The 12,716-nt window shown below is 38.8% G+C and overlaps 2 protein-coding genes across 3 annotated transcripts; one reads left to right on the top strand and one right to left on the bottom strand.

Annotated features, from left to right (window-relative positions):
- Positions 1–6,599: 6,599 nt before the first annotated feature.
- Positions 6,600–9,039, bottom strand: LOC105454892 (uncharacterized protein C1orf177 homolog). 2 transcript variants are annotated; one of them, XM_011697837.1, is made up of 7 exons: positions 8,795–9,039; positions 8,465–8,702; positions 8,148–8,392; positions 7,678–7,825; positions 7,494–7,576; positions 7,089–7,236; positions 6,600–6,970 (listed from the first exon to the last, which is right to left on the bottom strand). In XM_011697837.1, exons 2-7 carry the CDS (start codon positions 8,692–8,694, stop codon positions 6,661–6,663), a joined length of 1,164 nt encoding a protein of 387 aa, XP_011696139.1. In that variant the 5' UTR covers positions 8,695–8,702; positions 8,795–9,039; the 3' UTR covers positions 6,600–6,660. The 2 variants fall into 2 exon arrangements, with proteins under 2 accessions (XP_011696139.1, XP_011696137.1); XM_011697835.1 differs by having other exon boundaries at positions 8,465–9,039.
- A 250-nt stretch (positions 9,040–9,289) lies between these two features.
- Positions 9,290–12,409, top strand: LOC105454891. The gene is made up of 3 exons (XM_011697834.1): positions 9,290–10,347; positions 10,428–10,873; positions 10,945–12,409. Exons 1-3 carry the CDS (start codon positions 10,152–10,154, stop codon positions 11,107–11,109), a joined length of 807 nt encoding a protein of 268 aa, XP_011696136.1. The 5' UTR covers positions 9,290–10,151; the 3' UTR covers positions 11,110–12,409.
- The last annotated feature ends 307 nt before the right edge of the window (positions 12,410–12,716 follow it).

Below are 12,716 nucleotides of genomic sequence, written 5' to 3'. Positions count from 1 at the left end.
GAGCTTTGCGCGCAGCGGCGATTCCGCGTGCAAAAGTCGTAAATCTCGAAATTTTCCGTGTGTCACGCGGGTGTTTGCAAACGGCGACGTCGTTTAAATGCCGCGTTTATAGAATCGATAAATCAAGTTTGGCAAATCAACTGCCGATCTCTAAGCGATGGCGATGGTGCGGACTTCAGATAGAATTCTCCGGCCGAACACAGTCAATTTTATTTTCAAATATATAAAAATCTGAATCTTAACAAATGTCATGACAAATTAATTAAAATGCGTCTTTCGATCTCTTTATCAATGTATTTAATAAAAGTTATTTACAACATTGTCGATTTATGGCAATTTTTTATTGATATAAGTCACAGTATACGTCCGACTAATTTAAATTATCGTTTCAGGTGCTATTTAGTATAAAAATTAATTCACTAAGAATTATTTATGTCGATTTATGACAATTTTTTGTTTGACTCATTTAAATTATCTTTTTTCTTACATTTATATTACTTCTTACATTACTCATATTAATGTAAAAATTAATAACGATTAAATATCCTCTTCTCAAAGCTTACTATGATTTATGGAAATCTCTCTGTGGCATCACTGAGACGTTTCTGCGGTGTACATTACAGCCAACTCTTTAGCGTCCGTGAACCGCAGGTGGCACAATGGCGACAAGTTAACCGTGTATAGATGTCGTAGGATAGATCTGTCACGCGATCCTCCGTGGGGATTCACAATGCCACGCGCGCGCGTGTATAGGTGAGCGTACTTAATAACACGGCTACCGGTGTTGCGCGGCATCCTTTAAACTTCGCCCCTCGCGTTTTCGAAACCCTGTGACTCGACAGATTCTATTTTTTTCTTCCCCCCCCCCTCCTCCCTCGGCGGTTGATCTATCTTGGAGATAGATGAGCGGATGGATATCACCTCTCGTTGTACCGTTACCGGAATAATGTTCCAACCTTTACGCGACTTGTTGTACGTGGCAATTTATCCGCGAAATTATCTACACGGATTGTGAGTGCGAAAATAACAGTTTAAAATACCGCCGTAATTAATCATCTCTCCCGTTGTTGTTATAATATTATATTGCACATCCCGAAAGAACATACGGTTCTAAGATATGAAAAGCAAATTACTTCCCTTTCCTCATCAACGCGAGATCCTAAATCATTATTTGATTATATAGTGCGCGTAATAGCTATACATCGACGGGTGCAAACATTGTTTCAAAAAAATTATTCGAGCAAATGTTTTGAAACAATCAACATTGCTTCCTTTAATGATTGTTCTTGGATTTTACAAGCATACGTTTGATCATAAAATTCCTGCTCGGAATAGCATGCATTTATAGAAGCACAACGTGTTTATATATTAAGCAATTCGAAAATTATTTGAATGAATGTATTTAAAGAAAGCGTGGCTTATTTATTTAATGTCTTGGATTTTACAAGCATACGTCGATCATGTAATGGCATGTATTTATACGTGCTTAATATAAGCCACGTGCTTCAGTATAAATACAAGAGACACGAAAAGATCAATGTACGTATATGCTTGTAAAATCCAAGATTATAGCATTAAATAAACAAGCCATTTGTTGAATTTAAATAAATTCAATCAATGATTTTTGACGCAATGTTTGCACCCGTTGATGTAGCTAGAATGCGCTTCACATTGTGTGATGAAACAACAGAGTTTCTTCTTTACGTGCCACATCCGATCTCCCAGCAGAGGCGATGTCACCTCTTTTGCATATATCCATAGATATAGAAACTTACAGTTTTAGCCGCCGATTCCGAACGGCCAATTAAGAGAAGTTTTCTTAGCAGAGATACTTTCATGTGATTTTGCCACATTGCCTTTCGAGAGGTGGCGATCGTTTCCAAATCGATTAAAATCGATTTATAGAGTTATATTTTCTGGGTGGATTTGAATCTGGATTTTTGGCACAGAAAGCTGCCACGCTGCTCCTTGCGCCACGATCGGCATATAGTTTGCTAGATAATATTTTGATATTTCTTTTTCTCACGCGAGTATCGCCTAGGTGCTCTGCGCGCAGACTAAATATCGAACGGAATAAATCACTTGTGTTAAGAACAAAGCGTGCGTCTTTAAGATACAACGCACTTAACGACGTTATCGCGATTATCGGAGACGAAGTGTTACAGAACGCCGTTAAATCGTCGTTAGCCCCAAAAAGTTAAAGGCGATATCGTCAATAATAATTGTCAATGTAAGATCGACCAATAAATTGTCGTACGTGTCGAGTCATTGTGTACGTACGTAACCCGCGAATTTAATTCAACACCAATATTTTACTACCCGTGCGAAAGATCGTTGAGACGCGTTAAAGCGTAAAAGCAAGGAGAGCGCCTCTTATAACTGCTTCCATCGTCGAAACTTTATCGTGCAAACTTTCATTATTTTTACCATTGCGCCTGATGTCAATTCACATCTACGTGTTGTACGAATTTGTAATTGCATTATCTCGAATTTAACGCGTATTTTATTCATTCAAAATTGTTCGAATCCTTTTGGTAATCTAATAAAAATTTGAATGACATGATTACAATCGTATTAATTATTTATTGCATAGAATAAAAATTTCTCTCTTATCTGTCTCGTGAAACTTTTCTCATTGATAAGCGGCCGTCGATCTTATCGGGTGGTGAAGCTCCAGAAATAAACTGCGCCTATACTGAGAGGGAAAGAAAAAAAAAGAGGGCGGCCTCCTCTGGTTTCATATGCGGCCTTCTGGTGGCTGCTACCGAAATTTGTCGCGGCGTTCACGGCTATCCTTCCACCCCGCAGCTGTTTAACCAGCTGTAACATATCACACCTTCTCCCTCGATGGCCGGTTTTCCTGGGCGCGGAGAAACGGGGAGGAGGGACACGGGGCCGGAATTTTTTCACAAAAGGCACGTGTGCATCGATAATCTACTGTGCGTGGTGCGTGACCGCCGCTTCCGTTCGATCGAATTTGCGTTCGTTTCTGTAACGTATTTTTTTTTTAACGGATCCGGAGTCATTTCGTGCAGCGTCTTTCCCTGAGCGCGTCGTCTTCGTTCCTTCCTGTGTCCTTCGCTTTTCCTTTTTCTCCTGTGATTTTTAAGTTCTCGAACTTTTTACGTAATACTAATTCTATTCAGTTTTTTCTTTCAATTTTTCTCTTTTTATTCTTTTCCTTGACCATTTCCATTTAAGTGAATTTCCAAGGACACATCTTTCCATTTTATTGTATTTTGTTTTTATTGTATTTTCAATAATAGATTGTCAGTATTTCTCCTTTCTCCTGCTCTGTAAGAGCTCGTTGATGACCTTGAGAAGGACCCCCCACTAGAGTAGTGTTAGGCCTGGTGTAAGCATCTGAATATCTGATCTGAGAAAAAGTTATTTGTCTGTAACTCTTGAGACCATCAGTAATACCAGTAGTAATATTCTATTCCATTAATTCTGCCCTTTCATTCGGCTATTTTAATAAAGCTATTCTAATACGACGGTAACGTTATTCTAGTCCACATTCTTAAATGCATCATTGTGCAAAATGTCAAAGAAGAGACGTGCATTTTTGTGTGATACTCGGAGATTCGCTGCCAATACTTTTCTATCTTTTGACCTATTGTATCCCGGTGGATAGAACGAATAAATATTAAAAGGCACGTGCCTTTTCGAGGACGAAGCTCTTAAAGAGATAAAGAGAGAAGGAGCATAGAAGGAGAGAAATGAGGACTAGGTATATAAAATCTAGGACTAAGATTTACGTTTTTTCGAAATGGTAGCTAACAGTGTCGAGGGGGAAGGTGCCACTGTGTCTGAATATTCGCCCTTTGTTCTGGTGATTTACGAGGTAATGGGGCCTCGTCGAACGAAAACGCCGAGGAAAAAATGGGTCAAACTCCTGCCACGCGACCCGACTCCGCGTGTGACAACGAGAGGGACGGAGAGAAGAGAGAGAATGTACCTACGTCACTTGGCCATTGTGCAAAATGACATAAAATCCCTTTGGAACGTCTCACGCGGAGACTTATACTTATGGACCATTCGTGTGCTGGAATTGAGATGTTTCCCTCCCCTTTCACCTCCAAAAAATGTTGGAGGCGTAGAATCGAAGAATAGAAGCGTGTCGCATTTGATAGTTCAGCGAATTGTTCCATCTGTCTTCGAAGTTCAAATTTCCGACCTATCATTCGAAGCTATCTCGATGGCTTGTATAAAAGGATTCAGCGCAAAGGAAGGAAGTATATAAGAGAACGTGGATAGAAAGCGAGAAACAGAGTGAGATAGATTATATCACTTCTATTTTAGAGATTTTACAAAGTTTTGTCAGTGTTTTAAGAAGCTTATTGGCAATATTATTAAATGTTTATCAATTTAATTTATGATATTATGACTTCAGCTTCGATTTATGATCGACTATGTTTTAAGATAAATCGGCGGGCAGTTTGCTTGTAATAAAAACTAAAAATTTACGCAAAAATTTTATTAAGTCCAAAATCCTCCTTGAACGCGCAAATATCATTTTCTTTATTATTATATTTGTGTAGCCGGGCAACATAAAATCGAAAATCGGGACATCAGATTTTATAAAGACGCCTTTTAGACGTCTCTTGCAAAGCTACGAGTATCATTGAGATATCTTGTGTCTCGATTTCGGACTTTATGTTGTCCAGAGTTACTCTGCAACGGTCGATTTCACTTGTTATTAAATGTTCAAAGATTTTACTTTCAATTTTAAAATTTTTTTCCTCCACGTCCTTCAATGCTCGCCGTCTCTCGGCGCGGCCTGTCACTCGCAATCTTGCGGGTGAACGAACCCAATGGCACAGATCGATCTTGCGAGAGAGACGCGTCGGCGTCGCGGCGTCGGCCGTAAATTAGAAAGTTATTAACGCCCAATTGCGTCCCGATTAATTCGCCCTTGCGGCTAATGCGAGCGTCCTACGCACGGCAGCCGCGTTATACAGCGGCGGCGGCGGCGACGGCGTCCGCTTCTATATGGGAACCCGTATACTGGGTGTCAGTTGCTCCGTGAAATCCTCCATCAATCTACGAAATTATCCGCCATATGGCACGCCGCGAGGAATTTTTCTCACTTTTTCTCTTGCGCTCGCGCTCGCGCGCGTGACGTGCTTCTGGTTCTACGGCGGGTATATCTTGCATATCTTGATGCGACTGTAATTTATAAAGCGAACGAAAATCTTTCTTTCTTTCTTTCTTTTATCGCGCCTACTGTTTCCTAACTAGCGGTATATTTTTCCGCGCAACACCTTTTTCTTACGTTCGCGCTTCATTGATCCTCGCATTGTAACAATTCAGGATTGCGTAAAGGCAACAGCCGTTACCGTGGACGCAGTGACAATTTCTTAATCTTGTCACAATCATACAATTCAATAAATTTCGTTGCGTTTTGTTGCGGATTAAGTTTGGACGGGAGAAGAGGGAGGGACGTTCCACAACAAACGAATGACGCGTGTGGCAAAGATCTAAATGTAAGAGATGATCGTTCGAGAACAGTTAAGGCTCCTGTTTATTTATTATTACTATATCTCATATTGTGACATCAGAAGCAAGAAAATACACAACAAAAATTTTTACAAAATATATTAAAATGGAAATGTTTTATAAAGCAATCTCATAATTGGTAGAATTGATTTGTAAAATGTATCGAAAATTCTCTTTTTGTTTTGTTATAATTAATAAATAATTATCTGTACCTGAAATGTATTGTGGCATAGTCAAAAAAACGACATAAGCTCTGTTCACAACTATGACAGCTGTTTCATAGCTTATATATTATTAATTCGAGTTGTCTCTCAAATTAATAATATATAAAAATATGGCTTTTAATTTCTTCCCAAAACCAAAAGTTAGTTTTTGATATATTTTGTAATTCTATTCTAACAAGTACAAATGTTGCTTTATTTAAGAGTAACATACTTTTACTTAAATTTGCACAAGAATTTTTAATGTACATTCTCGAAAGAATTATTGTGTACATTTCTCTTGCTTTTTTTTTGATGTTACAGTTTAAGGTAGCAATGGCAAATGGCCAGAAGCTTTAAATGCAATTGCACGCGTTCAGGGCGGTCGATATGGGATGCGCTCGTGCAGCCGGTTCAAAGTTCATAGCACACATGCGAATTATACATTCGGTGCAGCCTCGGGATAATAGTCGAGTGTGCGTCGTTATCTCGCGGGGCTCCCGTTACCGTTTCCCACCTGGCACGAAACCTCGCGCCTCTCGCCGACCGAGGAACACCGTCGACGGAAAAAAAACCGACGAAAACGGCATGCCGTTCGGGCTAATCCACGCGATAAATCACGACGATCATTGGACTTTTAAATTAGAGCAATCGCCGATCTCATCGCGCGGGACAGGGGCTATCACGCGATCCATGTAGATTTTTCGCCGCGGCGGCTCTCGATGTAATGAAACTTACACCCTACGATCGATAATTGCCATGAAATTAATTCTATATATATGCCAAATTTTATACTGATGTAATAAAAATAATTTGACTTTTAATAGAATTATAACTATACACAGAGTAATCGAATTTTAGTTCTATTAAAAATACGCTAATAAATTGTTTTTGTAATTTATGTTTTTTATTATATTATATTATTTTATTATATTATTAAATTATCCGCAGAAATTATCTATTAGTCATTATATAACGATGGCGCAATGACGCCGATCGTTCTAGGCACTTTGCTCTTGAAAACACACGTCCATCCGTATCCTTTTACATGATATTTCTGTTTAATCTTGTATCTTCCTGGTCCAGGACGAATGTCACTTGGCGGAAGTGGTTGCGCATATTCTATATTGCTATCGAAGGGATATCTTTTGAGCGAACTCGGTTTTTGCGGTGTCCGAGGATTGTAATGACCAGGCCCCGGTTCATCGGGATCCTTGTAACACGTGCCGATATCTTGTAACATCATTCTCGTAACCGGTTTCTTCGTATATCTTTAAGAGGACATTTTTTCTTTCAAAATAATTTTTCTACTCGCATTTGGGATACACGCAAGTTATAATTAGAACGTATCTTTACTCATAATTTTTTTATTGCAATTTTTTCTAATACCTAGGATTGGTGGACCATTTTCCTTTGAAATAGTTACATTTGCTCGAGAGCTTCTCCATTTCACTTGGCAATTTTCGTGGCCAATCATCCCGATCCTCTAACTTTGCATGTGCCCAGTAACCCTTGATAGTACTCTCGTCTCTCGGACCTCAAATTGAAAATAAAGATGTACGCACTTTGTAATTAAATCTCTGGTTTTATTTCGTAAATAAAATTTTAAGAAATTTCAAATTTTTATGAGAATGTTACGATATGATATATCGAGCTATATATCGAGCAAGCTTTTTCAATCTATATCTAAATTGTATTTTGAAGTGTATTTCAAAATACATTTGTGAAATGTGCACACATTATTTTAGACACTAGTGAAAACGCACATATTTTGAAGAAATTTCATTTTGTTACCTGTGAAAAGATCGTAAGGTCCCCTCTTGCTTGTGACCTTCTCAAGGTAGACTTGCAGTGAATTTGGATGTTTCACATTGTATCTATTGTAAAAATCGATTCTTTTATAATGTTAAAAACAGAAAAATAAAATAACATTTAAGAGGGAGAAAGGTGGAATATAAAAGATGACTTTTCACTTTACCTATTGCATGGTAAAGACCTGCAGGTACTTATAGTTTCTCGGAATCTGGGAGCTAAATTGTCGTACTCAAATGAAGGTGTATGGGAAAAATCTTGTAACCTTTTTTGATCCAAAAAGAAAAAGGGATTGTGCGTTCTCAGTGTGTATCCTTAAAAAGATAAGGGACGTCAACCAGGTAATTGTAAATATAATAAGAGTATAAAACGATTGTTAATTAAAACATAATTCAGAGACTTTTCGTAAATAAAATTTTAAGAAATTTTAAATTTTTATGAGAATGTTACGATATGATATATCAAGCTATATATATTTTGAAAGAAAGATAAAATAAGATTTTACCTTTCTTTTAAAATTCTCCTTTTTAAGTTTAGAAAATTTTGTTTTAATCTTGCAGAAAAATAGAAGCAAGTGTGTTCTAATTTTCTCTCGAGATAATTTGATTTATTTTTTCGGAAGATGATGTTATCAACCTGGACCGGGCGTGGTGGATTTGTAAATCGTTTGGAATTGCGGAACGGTCCCGAAACCAACATCCATTCGCAAACTCTTACAAGGTTCGCCTAAAGCGTCTATAACTGGCCTTTCTGGCCAGCGAAGTATATCATAACTTGCGGGTCCGCGATCGATTTTTATTATGCTCTTCTTGTCCTCAATTTCCTTTGCCAACCTGCTCATCGCGGCGGAAAATTCTTCTGTTTCTTGCTGTCTTCGCCAACTGTAACATGATTTGTCCTACTTATTAGAAACTCCCTGTGCGATTTCGAGATAGATCGGGATTGTATTTTACCTAATAATTAAGGATTTATGATCGATCGGTCGAGGATGGTAAGAACCCACAGCTGGCGACGTTGGCACAAGCGCCTTCAGTTTGGGATGCAAGCCCATTTTGCTACCTGGCTCTGTTCCGCTGTTAAAGGGAGGATGGGGTTTCTCTTTTCGTGGCACCAGACATTGGCAGCGCCATTTGTGACAACAATGACACAATTGGAAGCTTTTAGTTCTGTATTTTTTTGGCATTTTCGAATCTTATGTAAATTGAAAGTAAGATAATTGTCAGAAGCAGTCTAGGAAAATCGTCTTTTCTAATAATATAACACAAATACGAGATAAGTGATACCCTTTATCACTTCTATTTATAAATTTTTCAATAAATCATTATTGCAATTTTTCCAAGAGAAATGTTTTTATTGAAATTACTGAAGTTTAGGTTTAGGTTAAAAATAATGGAAGAAAGCTATGCAATATATGAACTGTAACAATGTTCATATAACATCAAACATTTTTGTATCATAATTTTTTTTATTCGCGGATATTCGATATAGACAAAATAATCGTCTGGAAATTGAATTAAGATCGGACATCAAAATAGAATCATCTAGCAGAAATCATCGCGTACTAACGGAACAGAACACTGAATTAATGGTAGTCGATACTTCAGACTTCAACTTGAAGTCTTGCTTTTATTTAACAATAATATTTGCAATTTTAAATATATTAAATCGAGTCGGAGAAAAAGATGCAATTTTAACGTTTACATTTCAACATTTTTATCTGCGCTTTAATTGACTATGAATCAATTTGTATCTGCAGTCGGGTTGCACTCGCTACTTCCTGCCATTCGAAGCAAGAGTTTCCGCCAAATAACTTGGAGCACGAAGATGGCGTTTTCTAACGGATACGGCAGCGGGCTGCTTGCTCCATTTCTCTGGCCGTCCATTCCTGGATTAAACGGTCCTGCACGTGAAGTCGTCGACTTCGTTGACATGTGAAGTCGTGGGGGTGCCCTTCTCGGAGCGCACCGACGACGCGGTTGCAGCCCGCTGCCGCCCAAATGAGCACGTTAATCGCTATGACGTAACGGCCGAGAAATCCCTCGAAGGGCCGACGGAACCTCCACGCCAGTTTTCACCGTGTGGCGCACAAATAACAATGCGCATTGTGTGAAATAAGCACGTGCTGTTGCAATAAACATGTGTTGAACAGTTTTTCGTTTGAGTTTTTGTTTATTACCTGCCGTTTCATACCCGAGGACTCGTTATATGTTAGAAGAATTAAACTATATCCTATGTTGTAGAGTCCGTTCACTTTTGTTTCACTGTATATTAATTTTGAAAAATGTCCAGGGATGTTAATGCAAAGGATTATGATTTTGTATAAAAGATGCACAGCTAGAGATATCGTTTACGTAAAGTGAAGAGGATGATAGCGTTCGCCAAAGTGAAAGTCAGATTCATATACGAAATATTGTAAAATATAATTAGAGGTATTTCCGTTAAAGTGTTTATGTGTTATCTTTGAGTTTCTCAACTCAATGAGTCCACAAATGCCAACGCACAGAGCTATTATTATTATCTACGATAATGACAGCAGCGTATGTGATAAGGGGGAGCGTTCCATTTGTTGACATAAAACGACACTCCGCATTGCTATCTGTTCATTCGTAATATCGGTTGATTCGTCAATCAAGACGTACCATGGCTCTACTAAAGATGCTGAAGCGTACCTTGTGCAGAAACATCGCGACGAGCGGCTCGAGATTCGTGGGCATGATAGGGCCCTTGACAATTCCACCACTGCAGATCGCAATTTTATATTATTTCTGGCAGGATTACTCGAGGGTCGTGGATAAACGGTACTGCTCCTGCTCCTGCTGGGACACTGTCTTTAAAGGTAACAAACATTTGTTGAAAATTCTACAGATATACTTTATTAAATCGCAGACCCAATTATATAAATTGATTTCTTCACAGGCTCGTACGAATCCGGTATCGCTCCCTATAAACACATGTACTTCAACGCCACTTCAAACATGCTGAAAATATGGATACTCGTCGTCATCGGCGTGATCGCGTTTTACGAGACGATGAAGTATCTGGCGAAACTGGCGATGAAGCAGAGACTGAGGCAGTCCATGATGCTCCTCTTCTCGACCGCACTGTTCTCCAATTATTACTCGTGGTGGGTTTACATTAATTATTGGAACGACGACTTCTACTCTCAATGGTATCATCAGCTGTTCTTCACCATCACCGAGCTGATATCCACCGCCTGGGTGGTGTCTCTCGCGGACAAGAAGAATCCCATAACTCACAGAAAGGCGTTCGGCATCGCCGCGATAGCCCTTCTGCACATCGTGGCGGGCGGATGGGATCAGTTTTTCGAGAATGTCGTCAGAGGGGAGGGTCACGCGCACCAGGTAAGGAATCTACGAGTGATAATTGAAGGGGATAACGTTTCGTAACTTGTTTCTTTAATTTGTGCACGAAGGTGATACGCGATCTGGGCTTCATGATACCGGATATCCTCCAAGTCGTCGTTCCGTTGTGGCTGATCAAACGAGAAAGTATTTACAGTATCCATCTTCCTAACTCGTTAGCGTACATGTCGAGCATCGTGATGATCGGATTGTGCATCTGGTCGTTTCTATTGTAATGCGACATCGTCGAGGGCAGCGTATTAATTTCGCGGAATGGGCGGCGATTCGATTCCGTTCCTCCGAGAAATGGCCTTCGTTAATTTAAACGTTCTTCCTGAAAGCGGAAAATTGTTTCCGCGATGCGAAAAGCTCGGTCTAACGCGAACGCCAAAAAAAAAACGTCTCTCGTCTCTAGTCCTTGTGACATTGTCGATTTTTACCGCGGGAACACGATATGAATTTTTCATATGTCACAGATTGTTCCCGTGGATTTGCTCCGTGATAGTATTATTAACGAATGTGTTCTAAAAAGAATTTTTGACTGAAACTTGAATTGCATGCATCTTCTTGAGTTTCAAGTTACCGGTGCCGTTTATTATGTACCTTATTGTTCACGTGAACTAAGCGCTCTATTCTATTATTTATTAATATTTATATGAAACCTTTCGAGCGAGTCTTTATACAAGATTTGCCAACGGAAGAAGTTGCGTCAGGTGAAGACTTTGTTGTCGTTAAAACTGCTTTAATTTTAGGATATGCTTTATAGGCTGCGAGCGCGGTAGCGTCTAACTCTAACAAATAAGTGAATTTAAGTATTACATTTAATTAAGAACATATCATGTAGATAGCCTACGTAAGCAAGACGTTATCGTGGCAGGCAGGATCGCGTACAACTTACAGGCAATGCTAACCAAAAAAAATAGTGTCCTAAACTTCTTATACAAATTATAATGCTTAAAGTGCCTACACGTAATATGTTATTTATATGATTATTGTTAACTAAGGCGATAAGCAATGGCGAAGGGAAACCGCAGTTTCGTGTATTTTAACGACAAAACGCAAGATTGTTACTTCAAGAGTTCTCATTTAAAATGCAAAGAAAAAGGAATTTACACACGCTAACAATATCGCTAACAATAATATCGATTTGCTAGTTTTTTAACGTCGTATACAATGCTAGCGCGTTGACATATTACTTCTAATCTGGTAATTAGAAGCTCGTTTACTTGGACTAAAGGATGAACGATCTTGGATGGATAACATGCAATATTATCTGTGCAGCAGGACACATATCCTGGTAGATATGGTGACCTGATTAACGAGTGCGGCTTGAATTCACCAAAATATCAAAACTAATTTTATTATTGTTACATGTGTATACATATATACACATATATTTATTGCAGGACATATACTTTACGACAAAGCCATTCCCGAAAAGTACTTGAGTAGTTACACGCGTCATTTTACCTAATTCTTAGGGATAACTTATTATAGACATGATCGTAGCGTACTCGAGAGGTAGACATTTCGTCACGTAAAAAAAAAAGACAAAATAGTGTATTGCGATACGTAGAGTAAATCGATCGTGGAGAACGGTCGAACGTTTATAAATTTTCGAATTTGATTCCCATGGTATTTTGTTATCGAATGGAGCGTAGGAGGAATATTGCAATTGTCGATATACATAATTATATAATCTGACGATTTCTGTCAGAAAAAAAAGATATCTCGGTCCGATTGGTAATGTTGAATAAAATAAAGCGGCCTAATTTCTGATAATTGCTTAATCATTTCCCTATTACGTCCCCGCGGCGTACATGCAGATCCTTCACGCAGATCG

This window comes from Wasmannia auropunctata, unplaced genomic scaffold (genome assembly GCF_000956235.1).
Source record: "Wasmannia auropunctata unplaced genomic scaffold, wasmannia.A_1.0 LD335973.1, whole genome shotgun sequence".
Classification (NCBI taxonomy): Eukaryota; Metazoa; Arthropoda; class Insecta; order Hymenoptera; family Formicidae; genus Wasmannia; species Wasmannia auropunctata.
Note: the sequence above shows the minus strand (reverse complement) of the source record. Positions and strands in the feature narration are given on the sequence as shown.